Raw genomic sequence first — 21,652 nt, forward strand, 5'->3', positions numbered from 1 at the left:
GCTCAGTTGTTTGCAAACCCAGAATTAAAAGATGGGCTCTGCTACAAACAATCTGTAAAGCCAAAGTATAAGATGATAACCAAGAGACTAATACAGTCAGATACTATGCTCAGGAGAAGATACAATGCGAGTCACTACGCTGAAAATAGTAAACCTCACAGGGAAAGCAAATGGAGTTTCATTCAGGGAGTTGAGATGGAAAGTAAAGAAACAAGGGCAGAGAAGGGAGAGGTGGAAAGTTTTTTTTTAAATAAGAGAATCTAAAGTATAATTTTATGAATTAGTTATGGAAAAGAATAAAAGGACAGGGTGAGTACAAAGTTGCTTTGATGAGAGAAGGTTAGTGGGACAATTGGGGGTGCAGTTTGGCAGAAAAAGCTGAGTGTAAGAAAAGAAAAGCACATAAATTGGAGTGGGGATCAGTAATATTGTTTTAATTATCCGTTGGAAGAAATAACATGGCTGTTGAGACTAATAAAAGCAGGACATGGAAATTATATGCAGAGATTACGAAAAGCTGCTAAAGTTTGTGAACTGGAGAGGTGAATAGTTTAAATAGGAAGATACAAGGGCCAAGGCAGATGAGCACAGGTGTGTTGTAAAGCCTCCCTGTGGGATTTCCAGCAGAGAAAAGGATGTGCAAGAGAAAAAGAAGTAACTTAAAGTAACTTAATGAGGCAGTTAGAGGTAGTGAGACAATATGAGGAATTATAGTTTAGGATCTGTGATGAAAGACAGGAAAACAAGTTTAAAGGGAAAGAAAATAAAGAATGGAAAACAAAACAAAACAAAAAAAAACCAAAAAAAAAAAAACAAAACAAAACAAAAAAAAAAAAAAAAAAAAAAATTCCAAAACAAAAAAAAAAAAAAAAACAGTTCCCAACAGCAACACAGAGAAAAAGGAAGTAATATCTAGATGAAAGATATGCAAAATCATTATTGGAAAAATTGTCAGGCCTATATTTGAAGACATTAGTGAAGCAGAGAGCTGTGTGGATGTCTTGGTGAGGTGGTCTGATTGATTAATGCTAACTTGTTTGAACTGCTGTGGCTGTCCAGAACTTGCAAATACAGGAAGAGGTTGAAGTGATAACACTTTTTATACTCCTTCTTGTTAAGGGATCACTGCCCTGGCTAATGGAGGAAGAGATCAAATTAGTAGTGAATTTCTGTTTTAGCAGAACCCAGGTCTCTAATCAAGTTAAAAAATAGGTTCCTAGAAAATAAAAAGCCAATAAGGTGTCCAGTGCTGAATCACAGCCCATGTTTTATGCCTCTCTGAAGGACAAAAACGTGTATAATCTCCCAGTGAGTCTGAAAAGCAGACCAGAGGATAGCAGTCTAGACCAGAGAACCAAGACATTCTCAGTAGACAAGTCTGTCCAAGCTCACTGTGTTTCTGAGTGTAAGAAGACATCTTCTGACCTCTCATTTAAGTCTGTTCTTCTCCCATTTCCACTAGCTCTCAGAACACAGCACAGCACAGCACAGACATCCTGGTTTCCTCAGGACTTGGCCAGCTTAACCTCTCTCATAAAAAAGCAACTACTGGAGGGGTTTTACAGCTCTCTTTAGAGAAGGAAGCATTGTTTTCTTCATCAGCTTATCACTATAAACTCCAACTCTATTATTACACAAAATTTGCTGATTTCTATTAAAACTTGCTTGCATGCATTAAAGGAGCAGAACTCAGCCAAGGAACTGTGGGGAACTGCAGGGTCACTGGTATGGTGATCTGCTAAATGGCCACCAGGCACCCATTCCCTGACCTGGACAACCTACTGCTACTCTGTCAGTAACTTCTGAAGACAGCAGCATTCCTCTGCTGCTGTCTGTGATAAAAGAAATATCAAGAGAATGAAGTTTTCTCTAGGACATTTTCCCTACAGCTACAGTTACAGAGGATATATTTACTCATCCTCTAAGGCAAGATTTTTCTTTTTTTCCTGAGTCAGTATGGCCTGGTTTTATTAATCAAATATTGTGATTATGCATCTTAAGTTACAGAGAAAAAACACACCTTTTTCATGAAAGATGCTAGCCAAGATTCTAGGACAGCAGACATGTATTTACTGAGAGGAGTAATTGTACTTCAGTTAAAAAAATTAAAAATAATTATCTATTCTCCAGAAAATTTGCAGCTGAAATTCCTTTCAATCATATTCTTCTGTAGGAATCTCTGATATTATTATTTCATGTTTATTACTGGCTGAAAATGAACAGCTAAACTTCAAAAAAGCATGATCTAAAAAAGAAGCATTTTCTATGTGTGACTCTGTTTAGAAACAATCTTTAATTTAAAAAATACATTCAATTGCTTGAGACATTTGTTTGTTCATGTAAAGAAATGTATTTACTTCACTTTAGGAAAAGCAGACAAATATTTTGCTTCATTGTATTTTTCTTTTTTTTAAGGGCCTTAAATGAAGTTCCAGGTTGCAGCTTAAATTAATCTAAGTCATTTTCTAGTCACTTACAATTTTTTTGAGCTACAAACGAAAAAAAAAAAAAAAAAAAAAAATTACTCTGTCCTTTTTGGTTGTTTGACACATTTTACAGGTGGAATTCAAAACAAAGAGCTCAACTTAGAATGCAACTAGCTTAAAGTTGAATAATAAATTTGTCAGGAAAATGTGTTATTCTATTTTCAGGAATATTTATTATTCTAATTTATTTATGTTAACTTTTTTTGTTGATCAGGAAATTGGTTATGTTGTAAAACAAAAAGAAAGCATTTTTGCATGGAGAAGAGTTTATCTGCTTTTAATTCAGGGGAGAATTTTTGTTAATGAAATACAAATATTTCATCATTATTTGCTTTCAATCAGTGCAGAATCATGGTTGGTTTTGTGTAAGATTGCTAAAACCTTACAATTTTCCAAACATAGTTCTCAGTTGTTAAACACATCACTTCTCCTTTAAATACTTTTAATGTTTTAGCGTTTTTTCTTCCATTCTCTGGAAACAATGGATGTTTGAAGGAAAAGAACAAGTTATTATTGAAGTTACAACCAAAACAGACTGAATTCCTACATCTTTTCAGTCACAGATGACATGTTCTTAAAAATATGGTACCAAAACCAATTCTTAGCTGGGATTTCAGGTGCATCACAACACCCTGGGCTTGCAACACTGATCAGCAGCGGAGGGGAGGGTGGACATGTGCCTTTTGTGTGCCTGCAGTACTGAAGGATAGGGGTAGTGTGAAGAGAGGCAGCTTTGTAAAAAAAGACTTGAATGTTTTGGGGGGATATCTTTTGGACTGTTTTTCTGGCTCAGTGGTCACCTATGTGCAGAGGTCAAATTTATTTCAAAACCCAGAAGAACATTAGCTGTCATTCCACTCTTCAGGACACAAACTGAATGCTCTGAATTCTTTTAATGGCACTAATGCTCAGTTAGTTGTAGAGTTCAATCCCTGAAAGTGTACAGTCTGAAAATCTGATGATTTTTTCTTGTTTTTCTTGAAGTCAGCTTGTTTCTTGTTACATACATTTAGGAACCTTTGAATTTAGTTGAGGGACCATTTTTTTTTCTTATAAACCTTGAAATTCTCTGTGGCTTGCTGATAGCAAGTTCTCTCAGGCTGGGTTGTATTGCATGAGTGCCTTGTTCTCAGAAGCTCTGCTGTTTCTTTTAAGGAGGGACTCTTTCAGCCTGCATCAGTAGGAGGCTCACATGAGAAGTCATGTAGTCTTATTCTTCAGGAGTAACACACCCAAATCAGTTTTAAACACTTAAGCATGTGGGACAGGGACAAGCAAGCAACCAAATACCTGATGATTAAAAGCAGTAACAGGCACAATAAACACATTTTATTTTAATTTGCTACAAGGTAAAATTTTATGTGTGTCAGCTAATGCAATCAAAACTCTCTAATAGTAACTCATTAAGTGGCACTAACATGATTGCTTCCAGTCATGTATGCAAACCCAGTCACTAATTTTCTCAAACTTGAGAGGAAAAGAGAACTATGATGTAGCCTGTTTGTTTTTCAGCCTTGATATAGCTAAATGATGGTTTTGGTTGTATGAACAGTCCAATAGTGGCACTGCTGAGTTGGACTGGACTCCTCTGATTGAGTCCAGCATTTTCCTCATTCAAAGTCCTATCTCCTCTGGCTTAATCCAGCCTCTCCTTCAACACACAAAACAAAGCCACACACTGCTGTAGCTTCTTTTCCCTTGCCATTGCCGCAGTGACCCCAGGTAGACTGCCTTGTGATCTCAGAAGGAAAACCACCTGCAGCAGTGGTCTCTGGCAAGGCCATGCTCTGTTTCCCTTCAGGACTGAGTAATTCTGTCAGACTTAATAGAGGCCAGTTGCTCAGTTAGTTGCCCACCATTCTTCTGTAATCTAAATGTTCTGCTATATAATGACAGGATTAAAGCATTGAAGCTTGGTGGATGACTAGGCCAATATGATAAAAATGATTTCTTGAGTTATCTGTGTTTTTTTATGCTACACATCATGCTAGCATCCTACTGTGATGGTCCACTACATCACTACCTACGTGATTTCCTACGGCAGATTACACATGTTAGATGTGTGAGTACAATGTCTTTGGAAAAGGTTTAAGCTTCTGAGAAAAGTAGTTGGGACTGACATAAGAGATCCTGGTGGTCCTCAAACTCTTCCAAAGGTGTTAGGAGACTTTTCTGGTAGATGTAAGAAGCCTAGTAGTGTTCCTACAGCACAGTATATTGGATGGGAAAAAATAGTAATAATTCCTTGTTTTTTGAGATAGTCAGCCAATTGTGATTCCAGCTCATCCGGCAATTCTGAATGAAGCTTCTGGATTTGATGGGTCCTAGTTCAGATCACTGTCACTGAGACCTAAAATAGGTCACCCAGCAAAATCTTTTTTTTTTTTTTTTAGTCTGGTAAAAAGTAGGAACACTATGAAAGAGGGCTATTAATGCACAGTGAGGTGTACACATAGCCAGATAGTACCTACCTGATAGTCCCTGGATTAAACATCAAAATACTGATTTAGAATTGCTAACACTGTTCCTTTCCAGTTATGTAGTCTGTAAGAGATGTGGTCCTTTTGTCTTTCCAAGTCTTGAGAGAGCTTCTCACTTTTGGCGCTAATGCAGTTCAGCTTGAATTAAGATTGCAGTTTGGGTAACCTAGCACTGATGACTGCAACAGGGTAGATTTCAAGAATTCAAAGGCTTCTTTCAAGCCTAATCAAGTGTATCTTCAGGACCTGAGATGCTAAAAAGGTGACATGAAAAAATATTTTCCTATAAAAAATACAAGTTGTATCTAGAAAACTCCAGGTGTTTTAGTACATAACATATGTGTATTAGCCAAATGTAATCGTTCAACTTTTTTTTTGAGGTGTTTTGATCTCTGTAAGGCAGACAAGAATTGTTTTCTTAATGAACATCATAGTGGAGTAAATTGATTTATGCTCCCTGTGAAGTCAATTGGGGTCTTTGGAAAGACATATCTGAAGTTTTTACAAGTGACATTTATGCTGGAAGAATTTTTTTCTCCCTTTAGTCTGTCTTTCTAAATCTCACTTGCTTAGTTAGACAGTCCAAGGAGAATTACTATAACCAGCATTCTTTTGGCTGGGATAATGGACTTCTCAAGTGCTGTGGCTTTTCGGAGCCAATCCTACTTCATCTGGTTAAGCTCGATTAAATTAACTGTACTGAACTCCCAATATTACAGCAATACTTTTTCACTAATTAGGGCTAGCTGTGTTGCTGAATTAGACAGATGTATCAGAAGGACATAACTGCACAGTGTTACAGAAAATTGTGGTGTTCTGAAACACTCAGACAATAGTTGATGAGAGTCTGCTTCATTCAGGATCTAATTTCTGTGGTTTCAAGTAGCTCTTTTTAACAATCCTCTTATGTAGATGTTCGCAGAAATAAAATGTTCTGGGAAAAACAACCCCCTACTCTATAGCTCATGGCTCTGATAACAATTTTAATTGCTTTTTCCCTCAACCTTAAATCCCAGTCTGCTCACAGTGTCATATCTATCCCCTGCCTGAGATGCCCAATCATCCCCCAGATTGTGCTTACCCTTTCAAAGACATGCAAATCATTAATAACCCAGTGACTTTCTAGGAAAAGGTGTAACCCCATTTTGTAATGTGGAAAAAACATGAAGAGATGCCACTTACACTCATTTAGTCTTGGCTTTTTGAGCAAGGCCTAAGCTACCTCAAGGCTAGAAGATTTTTTTTCTCAAAGCCTAAAAATTGAGATGATATAACTTAAGTACTATTCCTGCAGAATAAGCTGACTTGGAACACTGTGATTCTGGCTTCACAAAATCACTTTTGCAAACCAACCCATTTGTATTTTTCAAATGTAGATGATGATGATAAATACCAAGCTGCATGGAGCAGCCTCTGCTGCTCACTTTCCTCAAAGCACAGCTTAGTATCATTACCATTGCCATATCAGAGTGCAATCTAGAATCAGCTTTCATTGTTGCTAAAATGTGAACCTGAGCAACGTGAATACTTCAGCATACTTAATTCATATGTTTTGTGGGTGCATATTTGGCTTCAACTGTGAAATGTTATTGGGACAGAAAAGAAAATCCTGGTAATTAGGATACTCCATCAGCTTATTCTCTGTCTTTCATTTGTGGTTTTGTCTATGGTATAATTGTGTTCCAGTATATGTGTAAACAAAATACAAATGTCTCATCTAAGCTGAGACACACTATTGGACAGTAAGTATACAGCCTTGTATACAGAAATGAGTGGATGCAATGTTTAATCCAAATCTAGATGTTTATACTGCAAAAGGCACCTGCCATATATTTTCTGGCCCAAACAGAAGACTACCTTAGTGTCCATCTTCTTGCTTATACAATTCTTTAAAAATGGAGTAATTTCATATGACAGTGTGATGAAAGCTTCAGCTCTTGATGTGGAACTTCATTCAGGGATTCCGTACAGCTACTGTCCTCTTGGGCTTTTCAATTCAGTTGGCAGCTTTATTCTTTCAAATGGTCTGTGTCCAAAGTTTGTAGCCAGAGAATACAACATGGACTACACCAGTTGGATTTAAGGCCTCACCAGCATCCTCAGCCAGTACTTCTTCTGAGAATATAAGTAAGGTTTTGATTCAAGGGGAGGAGTGTTGCAAACCAATAAAATCATAATTTAAACTGGTACATTTGTGTCAAACTGGTGTAAATATGTGTTGTATGTTTTCTCCCCTCTATTTATATAAGGCAGAGCTCCTATTGATCCTGTTTATGCCTCATAACTTCAATGCATGTCCTCAAGATCACTCAGTCAGTATTCATATGAAAGTCTAGAAAGACCTAGAAAATCTTTAATCTGTGTTTGGCCTTTAGAAAGACAAACCTTGAGGACCTCCTCTATGGAGCTCCACAGGAGCAAGTCACTCAGTCTCCTTGTGGTTTCTAAAGCCTGGGATTTCCTTCTCCTTAACAGATATAATGAGTTTTTTCTAACCACTATAAAGAACATACACTATTTTTAAGTGTATCCTGATAGGTCTGCAGAATATCTCTCTAGTTACTTCTCTTATTAGATGTTATATTAAATTATGACAGTTTAATTATGAAGTAAAGTTTATGCAGTCACCCTGTCTTATCCTTATGTTAATCTTCCTGCCTGCTTCTCTGTCTGTCCATGCATCTCTAAATTCCTTATTATTAGGGGAAAAGTTAATTACTATTCTGTGATTGGGATAGAAGAGACAAATTGAGGCAAATCCTGAGGAAACATAGCAGAATTTTGTACTGAACATGTTCAACTAGCTTCTGACTTAATAGAGAACTTTCATCTCCTCTTCAGGGTGGGGATCAGCCTCGGTTATATGGTGTGAGTTCAAGTGTCATATAGGAAATGTTATGAAGAAAAAGTCAGAAATTTGCAGAAGTTTAGGCTTCACCACTTTCCTGTGGCTAATAGCCTGCAATGTGGTGTGTAATATTAAGTCTGCTAAAGAGAATTTTTCTTGTGTTTTATGCAACAGTCATTAATCTCATGTGGGCTGGTGCATGTTTTAGCAATGTTCTTTGGTGGTGGAGAACTGATCATTTTAAATTTTGGGAGGGTCTGTGAAAAAATTTCTGTTTTCAAACCTATTTCCTTTGAAAAGTGAAGATGTGAACAAATATGCCAGGCATTCTAGCTAAGTAACACTGATGTGAACAATTTCTTCTAGCTTTAGAGGCTAATACCTCTGTCTATATTTAGAAGCTTGAGACATATTGCAGTATTTACACTTGCTTCTGTATACAGATGAGTGGCACTACCCTTCTGATGGGAATCCAGAACAAATCACCCATCAGCTTCCATGTCATCTAGAAAGGATAAATTGTCATGTTTATCACACTGTAGTACACTGTGTGTCAATGGCATTTTGAATCAAGTGCTCTTGCTCTTCTGTATTAAAATTACCACAGCTTCTTTGGACATGTCTGCTCTATTTTTGAACCCTCTCACCTTGTCCACATTTTCTGACCCAGTGTGGATCAAAGGTTGCTCACCACCTTTTATGATTGCATTGCAGTACAAGTGGTCTGGTGAGTGCTTAACTATTTTGCAAAAGCTGTGGATATCTGTACTTTGAGTATCAGATTCACCGAAATAATAATAATGTCTGGATTTGCTGCTCTTGACACGAGGGGGATTTGAAAAGTGAAAATTAAGTCCTGGCTTGATTTCAGTACATTAAATTACTACTTATTCATGCCCCTTCTAAAGAATAACAAGCTACAGTATGACATCAGTGTTCTTCAATGAAATGCAGTCCAGAAACAACTCAAGTTTGAAAATTAAAAAAGTGGGATCATATTATTTTACATAAAAGAATAAAAGATCCTCCAGGACAGAAAGCCAAGATCATGTAGCTGTTGCCTCTTATGGGTGCCTCAGCATCTACAGGGTGGCAAACAGGGGCTAAATGGGAAGGAGAGGAAGTACCATCTACAATAAAGAATCCCACAAGAGATTTTTTTTATATATATATTTTTTTGCCAATCTGAAATTAACTGGTAGTGACTATGTTTCAGGAGTTGTCTGGTACTTTGAGGCACTGGTGAATGTTTTGTGCATTTGTGTCATATATTGGGCATTCAGAGTGTTTGCCACTGACAGATGATAGAAAGAACCATCTTCATGTCTCTACTGTCTTATTTACAGGTAGAAACAATTGAATTTTTGTTCTTTGTCCAGCACTGCTGCTACCTGTAAACATTTTCATCTTCATAGTTCTGTCCTTTCATAATTTCCAAATGTGCAGTTTAAAAAAATGGTTTTATGTTCTGAACTGGGCCCACTTTAAATGTCAAAAAAGAAGCAAAAAATTGAATAGCTCTATGCAAATAATAAAAATATCCTTTATAAAAGATAAGAAATTAAAGGACTACTGAGAAACATTTAAGCCAGCTGTCATATATCAGATAATGCCATTTCACAGAACTCGAAGACAAAGAGCATAATTTTCCTGGAAGTGAAGTAGCATAGTCACACTCTCTTTCAGTGGAGAACAGGATAGAAAAAAGAAAAAAAGGCACTTGGCTTATCTTCTGCTAAAGCCTTTGTGTAATTCATTAAGCAACCCTTATCTAAAATTATAGTGTAGGGCATTTGCTGATGTTTTCCTGACTCAATGAAAACATAAAGAGGTACTAAACCCAGCTGGTCATTAACTCCCCTGCTAATGCTCTGGGCTGATTCATGTTTTCTATTATACCCGACTGGATTTGGCTTCCCTGAGCAATTAATACCTCTGAGTTCCTCCTATGGAGGGCACGTTTCTTTTGATTTGTTCTAAGAGTCAGGCTTATATGCTTTCTGTCCAGTCTGGTTTCACCTGAAGCAACACCCTATTCCAACCACTCCTGCAAAGAATGTGTTCAAAGTGCAGATTTCTTCCACAGGGTGTTTAAAAATCCATTCTTCTATTACAAAAGGAATAAAAGAGTTGATAATAAAAATCAGAGTTATTAAATATTCTGATGATCTTGAATATTGGGGAGTTTTGTTTCATCCTTACAGACTGATTGTACTGCTGTACAGATTGCACATACTGCTTTTTAATTAGGTTCTTGCAATACCTGCAAACCATTGCTGTCTTGTGGACACTATACAAATTATAAGAATAGTGTTGTAGCAAATCAACCACAAGTCACATTTCTCCATTTATCACCCTTTTTCTGATTATATTTTCATGGACTTCAAATCCAATGTTCAAAACTCATATTTTATGCTTAAACTTAAATAACAGTAAAATAGCACCAAATCAATGGTAGTTTCTGTTAGAAGTTGGAACTTGCTACTTATGATAAATTCACTACAGGGAAGTACAAGAAAATTAAAAGCATATTGGCATTTTGCCTTTGGAAAATTTCTTTTCACCTTGATTGCTGCCATATACTATATAGGATAACTAAAAATTTTCATGTCCCTATGTTTTGACTCTATATCCTCAGTGCTGCAGATGCCACTTTTGTGCCCTTCTGTCTACTTGTGTTTACAGGACTGTAGTTTTTGACAACCATTTCAACTAGTAGTTTTTCATGCTGAAGAGTAGGAATCCCATTTTCTCTTCCTGCCTTTTGTCCTACCGTGGGCCATCTTGGCACCTTGTCCATGCATCCTTCCCATGGAGGTGAGGTTGTCACAGTGACAGCACATCCTTGGTCACAGACCCTATAACTGCAGAAGTCTCAGTCAGTTTGGAAATTTTAGTAGGTTTTTATTCATCTGTGATGTGCCTCCCAGCCACCCACCTGTTCTGTCCTCACAAGCCTGGTGACAACCCTCCACAGGGTCACTTTTGGAACATTCACCTCTATCCTTTGGGGTGACATGTCTGTAGATTAATCCCGGATGGTCAGTCACCTGCCATACCCACAGCACAGAAAGAGGCTGGTCTGTGAACATTCCCATAGACTTGCAAGGCAGCTGGGTAATAACTAAGTTGATACTTGCTTTTCAAAATATGTGTGGAGCAATAATGAAGTGTAACTGAAGAAGGATAAAACTGGAATTACCTATACTGCATTGTAAAACCTGATTTTCTTTCTGTTAAAGCAGAAAATTTTTGGTGATACCTAACTTACAACTCTGCTTATTTTTTTTTCAGACATGGAGATGACTTGATTGTGACACCATTTGCTCAGGTAGGAACAGCTTTGTCATATTTCTCATGTGGCCTTGTAATTTAAAGACAAAATGGCCAAACCAGTTGTTTTCTGTTGTTGATATTATATATGTTTGCCTGAAACAAGAAAAGTGTTTCAACAGAAAGTCGTAAACCTCCCACTCTGTTAACTATACCTCTCTTAGCACTTTTTGATTATCTGAAAAGTTGAAGTGCCACAGCACGACAAACACCTTTGATCTCTTCCAAATACTGTAGCAGGCATTCTTGATTAAGACAAATCTCTGATTCCTGTTCTGTCATTTATTAAATTACAATTTCTCCACTTGAACATCTTTTATGAATAAAATACAATGAGATTTTTAGAAATGAGATAAATTTTACCCAGAACACTTATGTTCCCTTACAAAACCAGGTTTGTTTTTTCTATTCAGATTCTGGTTTATAAAATACCAGTTCAAAATTCTTTATTATTCAGAATAAAAAGCCACAGTTTTTCACAAGAGAGCTTCCTTATAAAGTATGAAAAATTAACATTGCTTTTCTTTGAACTCCTGATGATGGGTTTTACTCCAAAACAGATAGGAATTTAAGTCAAATTACTGTAATTATGAAGTCATATGTGGTTGAAGGTGAATGGAAAGAAAAAGTCACACAGCAGTGTCAAATAAGAATATTATAAGAATATAATATATATAATATATAATATATACAATGTATCATATATATGATATATAATATATATCATATATATATATATCCTATATCATATTATATACATCATATGTCATATATATGTATAACACATATGCCACATCTAAACATATGTGGCAGCTTCAGCCACACTATGCAGGTTGCTTTGGTCAAATAATAAGCTATTAAAAGTATATTCATTAAATACTTTATTATATATTCAATTATATTGAAAAGAGATTCAGTGTTTATAAGACTCAATCAAATCCTTATTATGAATAAAACCATCATCTTTTACTAGCAGAGAAAAGCAAGGGCCTTTTATGAAATACTCTGAAATCTTCACTGCACCCTGAATATGCAGATTTGATGACTTATATAATTGGTTTTAATCCATGCTGAATTAAAAACAAGTCAGTTTGCTTCCTGATTTTTGGAAATAAAAATATTGCAAAATTAATACTATTTAATTAGCCAAATATATTTTTATTATCTTAACTTCTTTGGAATTTACCTCCAATAATTTGACCACTGCCAGTCATTGCTAATTCTTAAATACTTTCTGTTACAAACTTTCATTAGTTTATTCTTTTTTTTCTTCAGTGTCCTACTCACTTCCTACCTCCAGTATACATTTAAGGTGCTATGAAAAGAGGGCTGTGCACTCCTCAACTCAGATCTCTGAAACCCAGCTTCTCATTGCTGCTTTCATTATTCTTCAGATGGCTTCACCAGGAACCCAGCCCAGTCTGGGCTGAGAAAAAAAAAATTTACAACTTCTGCAAAGACATACCAGTGATTAGTGTTTCTGCTTTCTCCCATTTCCAGCCTAGCCCCAATAAACTCACAATTCCTCTCTGACATCAGCTGAACAACCTCTCTCCTGAGAGAGAGGTTCATCTTTTTACCCTCACATGGCACAAAATCTTTTGCATGTTGCCCAGCTGCCTTCAGAAGAGAGTGCCTATGCCACTTATAATTGAAGACACTTCACTACATTCACTGTCTGCTATCTTGCATGAAGTTAAGTCCAGAAAGGAAGCAGTTAATCTATGTTGTCTTTTCCAATGAGTAAAGCTTGTAAGAGCCTGCAGACTTTTCCTGCATTCTCAGGGGGCAACTTCCTCTTTTTCTGGCCTTCTGCACTAAGTCCCTAAATCAATTGTGCCTCTTAGAGGAGACACTTTTGCTTTTTTCCTTTCCTAGCAGTCTCAACAATCTCATTCCATTTGTCCTTTGGAGTTTATGGGGACTGAACTGCAAATTAAGATTTTGTGATTATTTTGTATGCATGAAATATTTGAGTTGAATGGGCTATTATCTTCCAGACTCAAATGCTTTTCTTGTTATTTTAAAGAAATAAATAGAATTATTTAAAAAGAACTTTCCTCCCCTGCAAGTCAGCCTGCCTTCAGACAGCAAATGAGTTGTTTGTGAGGGGAACAAAAAAATAGATGTAAACTACTGCCTTTGTATTACAGGCGTATTATTGTCAAATAATAGCCAAAGGTTCCAGACTAACGTGCCCAGGAAAACTTTTGCAGTGGTTTTGCAACGTGCTTTCCATTTTCTTTCACCACAGTGGAGCAGAGATCAGTCTCACTTATGCAGAAATTGATACTGACACCACTTTTTTTGTTCCAGGTTCTGGCCAGCCTGCGTACTGTCCGGAATAATTTTGCTGCATTAACCAATTTACAAGACCGGGCACCCAGCAAGTGAGTGTCATTTTTTGGCCACTGAACTTTTTGCAGTGGCACTTTTTTAATGTAAGCTAGGAGACAAATAGGAGTTATAGATTTCAGTCTGTGCCACCAAATCTGCATAAAACAATGATGAGGAATAAGTTTATAATTCCCTAAAGATGTTATAGTTGGTGGCTGAGACAATAGCTTCCTTGCCTTCTAATTGATCCTTCAATTGTTGTCCTTGCAGAAACCTGGAGTAGGTTTTTTCACCTTATGTGATTTTAGATAGTGATATGTCTAAGATCATTCAAAGATGACCATTCAGGCACAGTCTGAGTATTGCAAATGAAACAGAGTGAGCAGACAGCTGCACTCACTGAGATCTGCTTGCATGATCTGAACCTAGAACTCCATTCATTCAAGGTAGTGATACCCTACCTATCCACAGTAGTTCATAACTATAAGTTAGGCAGCATAAATATGATCTCTCTCCACTCATGTTACAGCATCACAGTTAACAGTAATGTTAGTTACACTGGCAAATGTAGAGAAGTTACTTCCCTCACCCAAAGCATGCATCTCGAGACCTAGAAGTAATTAGCATTCCAAAGAAATGATTGTCATTGAATTATAAGTCACATTTCAAGCTATGCATTTGCTCTAGATGTGATTAGGCAGGTTTTTAGTAAACCTGTAAGTTTCTAAAATATTCCTGTCCTGAAGTTCCCAAATAAATTCCCAGGTAATATATTTTCTGTTGTATTGTTCAAGAATTCAGTGATCAGTGCATTTTTCAGGCTTAAACCTTTTTTCATTTCCTTTTTAACAGAAGATCACCAATGTGTAGCCAACCATCTATTAACAAAGCAGCTATAACAGGTAAGAATAATTGATTTATAGAAAGCATATAACTGAAAAATGCATTTTATAATAGTAAATATATATTGCTTCATATACTTACATCCGTTCATATCCCTATATCTGTTTTATTAAAAAGGCTTTGAGTTTTTGAGTCACACAGTGACTCAAATTGGTGACTTGTAGTGTTCTGTCCTGTTAACTTCTGATTTCTATTTTATTATTCCAGTTTTATTTTAAATTCCTTCCCAATTATCTTTCCTTATATACCAGTATGTGACCATGTTGTTAATAAATTAGTTAGTAACTTTTTGCAAGGAAATCTAGCAGAAAAAACTGATATGAGGAATCCATTAATCTTTCTTTTTGGGACATAGAGTTATGTAGCAATGCAGACACAAAATCTTCACTTTAAAAGTGCTGATGCTACAAGGAGAAATGTTCAAAATGGAATTTTCTGATTTAGAATTGTAAGTCCTATTTTTATAACATTTGTATGAGAAAGAAATTTTCTTTTAAAAGATAGTATTATTTCTAAGTAAACATTGACTTTAAAACAAGACTAGCAGTGTAAATTACATTAATATTTTGGAAAATTTTACCCCACGCTACTTTTGGTTGTTTTGATGACAACTTCATCTTGGATGTCTTTATGGAAATACACTTTATTGAACCCCATATTTTTTACATCGTGTTAATTCACAACTTACACTGTGTAATTCTCCGGGTATTACTTTCTCTATCATATTCTGTCAGAGTGAAGAGCATTTGCTTTTCTTGATGAAAGTATACAGACACTTACTAAACAGGCAAATTATCATTTAAACAACAACCAGAAATGCAATTTTCTGTAATTTTCAAAATGCCTCATCTTTTTAATTGAATTATACATTTGTATCTCTAAATAAGAAATGATACTTCAGCAATTTTGAGGAGCAGTGTAGCTTTTCAATGTTCAGTAGTTTCTGCCTTTAGGCTCTGGAATGTGTTAAATCAATGGGTTTTTTCAGCTAACCTCTCACCTTAAAAGGACCCAGTCTTGGCAGTTCTGTACAGTTTTATTCTTCTAGGAACTCATTCAATATGAACATTTGTGTGTAGGCTCATCAGGGGATAGAAGTTTATGTGTTTAAATCTATACTATAAACAGAAAAGCATCATGTTAATTAAATAATAGAAAGAAGATATATCTATATATATAGACAAATTCTATTAATGATCCTTTGTTAATATATTTCTTGAAGAGGTAATTCTGTGCATTGGTTTCAAATTGCTCTCTATAAACCATTTCAGTTATGGATATTATATCTATTTTTGATTTTGTGTTTTGTCTCATAGCACAGTTATCCAGAAATATGTTAACTAGAGACAGAGATATTCAAATATAGGGCTCATTCTTTAACTCCAAGGAACTAACTTTAGAAAACATAGTGAAATTCATGACAGTAAAATAAAATTATATCCAGAAGAGAAGATGTGCATGCCTGTGAACACTACCTTACATGCTCTGCCACAGCTATTTGCCTGAGGTCAACTTCTTTTCTCCAGCAGGAGAAGCTGCTCAGACAGCAGGACCCAAGGCACTCTCTGTTGGAAGATGCTGTTGCTCTTTTTAAATTCCCCCTGATCTGAAGGTTTCCTTTCAGTTAATCCTCAGAGTGTACTCTACATGTCAGCCATTAATAATCTGAAATTTTAAAGTTTAGAAAGAAGGTACTTCAGTCTGCTCTCCAGTTAATCTAGAAAATTTTTCTTTGCCAATAAATTCAAAGGCAGCAAGAAAAGGCAAAGAATGGTAAGGATAATTTAATATAATTTAGTTTAGTCTGATTTCTCAGAGATGCTGCTGGAATTTCTGTGCCCAAATTATGCATTGAAATGGATCTGGAGCCTGTGTGCACTGGATATAAGTGGTTGAAAGACTTTAATGATATAACAAAGATATGAAGCCACTATAAAGCACAAAAATGGCTACAATTCATTTTGACTATTGAATGGAAATTGAGGCTGGATACTATTTTGCATGAAAAGGTTTGCCTGTTCTTAGTTATAAGCTGGTTTTGATATTTCCATGGCAACAAATTTCATGGCATCGGTGCAGAAATATGCATAGGTTTGTTCTTGGGGCATATAGAATCCTAGTAAAATGTCTTAACAGCTGTTAACAGATGTTAAGAAGGAAGATTAAAAACCCTTCTGCTATAATTCACAGAATAATTGAAAGCCCTTTCAGATGCTACTAAGTTTTTTTGAATTCTTGTGGGGAACATTCAAAATGTAGCTTATAGAGATCCTGCCTGCTGAGAAATCCTCCTGGTTTTGCTGTTCTCATAATTTGTGTCATGGAGTATCCAGAAAAATACACCAGCTAGGGAAGAGCCTCATAATGTCATCTACATGGCTCAGCTTGCAGTCTCAGCAAGAACTTACTGGCAAGATAGCAATCTAGGTGACTGGAGGGCACAGTGTCACTAAGCTATATTGATTACAAACCAGCAAACAGACACTTAAGATGGAGATTTTATGTTGCTAAACTTCCTGAAAGATGTGTCTCTGGGAAGATTCTCTCTGAGGAAAGGGATGATCACAGAAGGGAACTACTGCAGAAGATATGGGGGTACCAACAAAGGAAACATGAAAAGCAATCTGGTAAAGCCAAGTAACTAAAAAAGCAAGAGCAAAATCCTCTCATTTGCTATTTTAAGAACTCACCATGAGGCATAAGTCTGTGGCAGCATACCTTAGCAAAAAAGTAAGAAACTATGACAATAAGAAGTGAAACAGCACAGGAATCATCTGTTCAAATTCTTAGAAGCAACATCCACCATGGTAGCCTTAAAATTTATGGTGATTTTTCAATGTAAATATGTAGCAGTCATGATCAAAATAAAGTCTTTTCTATTCAGTATATCCACATGAATCCTTATTGGAAACTGTGTTGAAAGAAGCTAATGAATATCAATGGCATACACTACCATGCTCATTATCAGACAACTATGCTACAGCATGCTGTGTTCCTTTTGCAGACAAATTAGGGGGCACGACATGGGAGCTTTTCATGTAACAATAGAATTTTTAGATGACACCTTTCATACTTTCTTTAGACTCTAGGATGTAAATATGAATTTTAACTATAGTCAGTATGAACAAACAGAGATGAAAACTTCTGTTAGAAGTCTTCAAAGGGATATAAATTTCCTACAAGTGCCATCTCTCTCTCGTGACTAAGACCAGCCTGGAATAACAGGGTTTGCTGAACAGTTCTCTCATGCTTGGTGGTCTGTACCTCAACCAAAAGAGAGGTTTCTCTCACTATGAATCATATTTTCTGGTGTTTAATTTCAAACTGACAGTAATTCTCTTAACACAACCAGCAAAATACAAATATTTTGTTTTAAAAAACCCCAAAACTATCTGTGACTTGATGATTGAGCTTGCCAGTTTTATTCTACAATTCTTTCCACCCATCCAGCCCACACTTCAGAGTTTGCTTGTGATGACATTGTGAGAGACAGTGTTGAAGGCCTTGCTGAAGTCTTTGCATGAGACCTCACCTGGAGTACTGCACCTAGATCTGGGCCCCCCAGCACAGATGAAGAGAGTACCTGCTTGAGCTAGTCCAGAGAAAGCCATGATCAGGGATGATCAGAGAGAGCTGGAGCACCTCTCCTGTGAAGATTTGTGTTGCTCTGTTCAGAGAAGTGAAGGGTGATTTTACATAAGTAATATCAAATACAAGCCTTAAGTACATAAAGGGGCCTACAGGAAAGCTGAAAAGGGACTCTTTACAGCTGTTTGTCATGACAGGACAAGGGCAAATTATTTTAAGCTGAAAGAGGGCAGATTTACAGTAGACATTAGGAAGAAATTCTGAGGGTGGTGAGGCCCTGAAACAGGTTGCCCAGAGAAGGTCTGAATGCCCCATCCATGGAAGTGTTTGAGCAGAGGCTCTGAGCAACCTGTTGTAGTGGAAGGTGTTGAAACTAGATGATCTTTAAAGTATTTTCCAACCCAAACCGTTTTATGATTCTGTGAATTCTAATAGTAGAGAAAAAGAAACATTTATATTTTGCAGCTCAGAGAATATTCAGATTTAGCTTCCATTGAAATCCCTCCATCTGACCCACGAAGTTCAGTAACTAAGTAGCAATTCAGATGTTGGTTGGTTTAGTTAGTTTCATCCTCTTTTTTGCAAAACAAGCTCACAATTTTTCCAACAAGGGCTTTGAATATAGGATTGATAATCATCAGCTGTAGTGGAGTTGAACAATTCTAGTGGAGTTGAATCAGTTCCCCATCATTACTGTGAAAAGCGCTTTAAAGTGACCTGTATATTGTTTTCTTAAACAATCAATAATATTTTTTGTAAATAGGACAGATTTGAAAAACAGCCATATTTACATCAGGTACTCTTTTCAGTTAATCATTAAAAGTCCTTATCTAGGTCATGATCACCAGAGAGTTATCTCACTTTTAGCCTTGTTAGCCACAACACAAACAAAATCATATTACTTTGTGAGATACAGAGCACAAATTACATTCAGACTGAAATTCATTCGTACATCCCCTGACCCATAAGAAGTAAAGTATGCAGCTAACAGGTAAGGCATTAGAGAGCCTGCAGTCACCTCCCCACCCAGAGAGATTTCCTCATCTTTGGGGCTGAATTAGCAGAGTTTGCACATGCAGAGTTTGTGAGCATTTGATATTAATAAATGGAATCCATATTTGCTTGCATTCAGAAAAAAAAGCTTCACAGTGTCATAGCTGGTGCAGTACTTTCATGAGCTACAATTTAAAAAATAGCTGCTTAAATGGAGTCATTTAGTAAGCTGGTTTTCCTTTTCAAAAAGTATTGTCTCCAGTTCAACCCCATTAGTTTAGGGAAGAGACTGTTATTAACAGGATACAACTGTGAAGGCTTGCTGAATGCTTTCTTCATCTCGATTTGTAGAGTTTTAATTAATGTTGAAAAAGTTTTCTAACTCAAAAGCTTCAAATGAAATCTATATGTAGGGCTCTTTTAGGGTGAATGGGTTTGTAGAACAGTGATTAACCTTAAGGCAGAACAGCAGGAAGAACACGGACATGGTTTTGAACCAGATAAGCTGTTCGTGTATCATCTCACATTCAAGGAAGCGAATAAAATCAGGGCACAAAATAGACACTCTCTATATTTGAATAGTACCCTTCAACATTGATACCTGATAGGCAAATATGTAAGCTTTCATAAAATAGAAAGTTAAACAAAGGAATATATGTCATAGTTTACGAGATGCCTGGCAAGAATGCTCATGTAATTAAAATTAACCATTTGAAACAAAAATTAGAAAATAAAAAGAGATGTTTTGCAGTGTGTAGACAACAACACTGCGTTCTTGTGTATGAATTCAATTTTTCAACAGTCTGTTTCAGTAGAAATATGTGGTGGTTATTAAAGTCCATAGAGACTAGAACCCATCATAGGGCTGACCTTTGCTTTTTATCTTCATCTAGCACTTCAGGCTACTTTTCATAAGACTGAAGCATAGTAGAGCCTTGATTTTGTTTCAGACTCACATATTTTGGAGTTAGACTAGGAATACATTTAAAAAGAAAACATCAGAGGCATTATCGATCTCCACATCAATAATCTGATACGCAACCCCACATAAATCTTTGCTTCTTACTTTCAAATTGGTCTCATATTTTGCTGCACCAGTAAAAGTCCTTATATCATTGTTTCACCCAAACTGTCCACTTCACTGGAAAGAGAGACAGGGTGACAAGCTTCATGTGCTTCTTCTCCTTTCAGCCTCTGTCCCTTACTGGTAGTGCGCTGGTAGTGTAGCACAGCAGAGAACTGTACATGACCCCAGGCTGTATTTATTGTATTCATAACAACAGAAAAACAACTGAAAAGAGTGAAACATAGTTGGGTTTTTAGGAGAGAGCTGAGAAGAATCAGAAAGAAAAATAGGACTCTTGCCTGTGTCATTTTTCTCCTTCCTATTACAAATGCAGTCCCTTGTCTGATGAATACAGAAAATAAAACTGAAGCGATGTGGCTTCTGGTATGACTTGGTTGCAGTCTGAGTGTACCTTCTTTCCACATCTTCATTTCTGATCAGGGACACATTATCACCTGCCCAGTCTAAAAGATTTATTTGAAAGTGGATATTTTTTCCTTTAATAGATTACTGAGAAACTGGCCTATTCAAGCCTATTCATTTTCCTGAGCATCCATTTAAAAATTAAGGGCTACATTGAAATCACCCACTAAAGTGCATAAATTCTGCTTTTGTTATATGCAGGCTCCTGAGTAAGGAGCCTGAACACAGCAGTGAATCAGAGCTGCCAGAAGCCGTGGTCAGAGAGCCCTGGAGACAAGCTACAACAAAGTCTCCCTTTTTTGTATTTTCTCTCTCTGGCCTTGTGTATTTTACATCCTGCAAAATGACTCATCTTAGCTGAAAGGTGTAATTCCAGGTCTGGTGGTACGAATATCCACTTGTGCCTACTGCACTTTCTCAGGAACTAGGATTAAAAATTTCAAGAATAAGCAGCACCTAATATTCAGTCTTCTGCTCTCAGGCCAAAAGTTACAACATATTCCTGCAAAAAGACCTTTTTTTTCCAATGTTCAGTAACTCAGCTCAGAAAATCTTTGATAGTGGAAACTGGTCATCATGGAAGCAACTGGTTGGCATACATGTATTCAGACATGCCCCCGTGCTTCATGCTTCCAGATGACTCTCTTGGTATCAAATCCCTCTGAACACCCAGAAGCATTCTTTATAGTCAGGGGAGGCAAGCAGGTGTCTCAGGGAAACCACATGCTCTGCAAAGGCCCAAAACATTGCATGTGCAAAATCTTGAGTTATCCAGTGGACATTACTTTGGTGTAACTATCCATGAGAAACACCAGCAATGGGCAGCCGAGCATGGTCCCAAATATTCTAAAGTATTCTTTACCAGAAACTTGTCAGGGAAGAGTTGCAGTGAAAATTTTACCAAATTTGACTTTGGGCCCTTTGGAGGAATGATGGGAGGCAGTGAAAGAGACAGTAGTTTTTTACTGGAGAACTTTCACTTGAAAAGTTAAATGTGTGTGCCAAGGTATGACTTTAAAATTTCCTAATCAAACCCAAACCATAGTACTCAGCCAGGTTTTCATAGCTCAATGACTCTTGCTTTCTGTTAATAGAATTGTAAAATTTATGTTCTTTTGTCATAGTCCTTAATCAGCTCACAGTTAAGAAGGTTATCTCTATTTCAGTAGAGGCAAACTTTTTTTTGTACTAGGAA

At 36.6% G+C, this 21,652-nt stretch overlaps 1 protein-coding gene across 6 annotated transcripts in view; it reads left to right on the forward strand.

The window, feature by feature from the left end:
* Positions 1-21,652, forward strand: part of PDE4D (phosphodiesterase 4D) — a 306,758-nt gene that overhangs the window by 211,707 nt on the left and 73,399 nt on the right. For all 6 annotated transcript variants that reach the window (XM_041470893.1, XM_041470898.1, XM_041470896.1 and 3 more), the window contains 3 exons: positions 11,109-11,145; positions 13,464-13,537; positions 14,337-14,386. In XM_041470893.1, coding sequence (XP_041326827.1) covers positions 11,109-11,145; positions 13,464-13,537; positions 14,337-14,386 — 161 coding nt within the window. The remainder of the gene's footprint in view (positions 1-11,108; positions 11,146-13,463; positions 13,538-14,336; positions 14,387-21,652) is intronic.

The sequence above is a fragment of the Pyrgilauda ruficollis genome, unplaced genomic scaffold, assembly GCF_017590135.1.
Source record: "Pyrgilauda ruficollis isolate IOZ18807 unplaced genomic scaffold, ASM1759013v1 scaffold25, whole genome shotgun sequence".
NCBI lineage: Eukaryota > Metazoa > Chordata > Aves > Passeriformes > Passeridae > Pyrgilauda > Pyrgilauda ruficollis.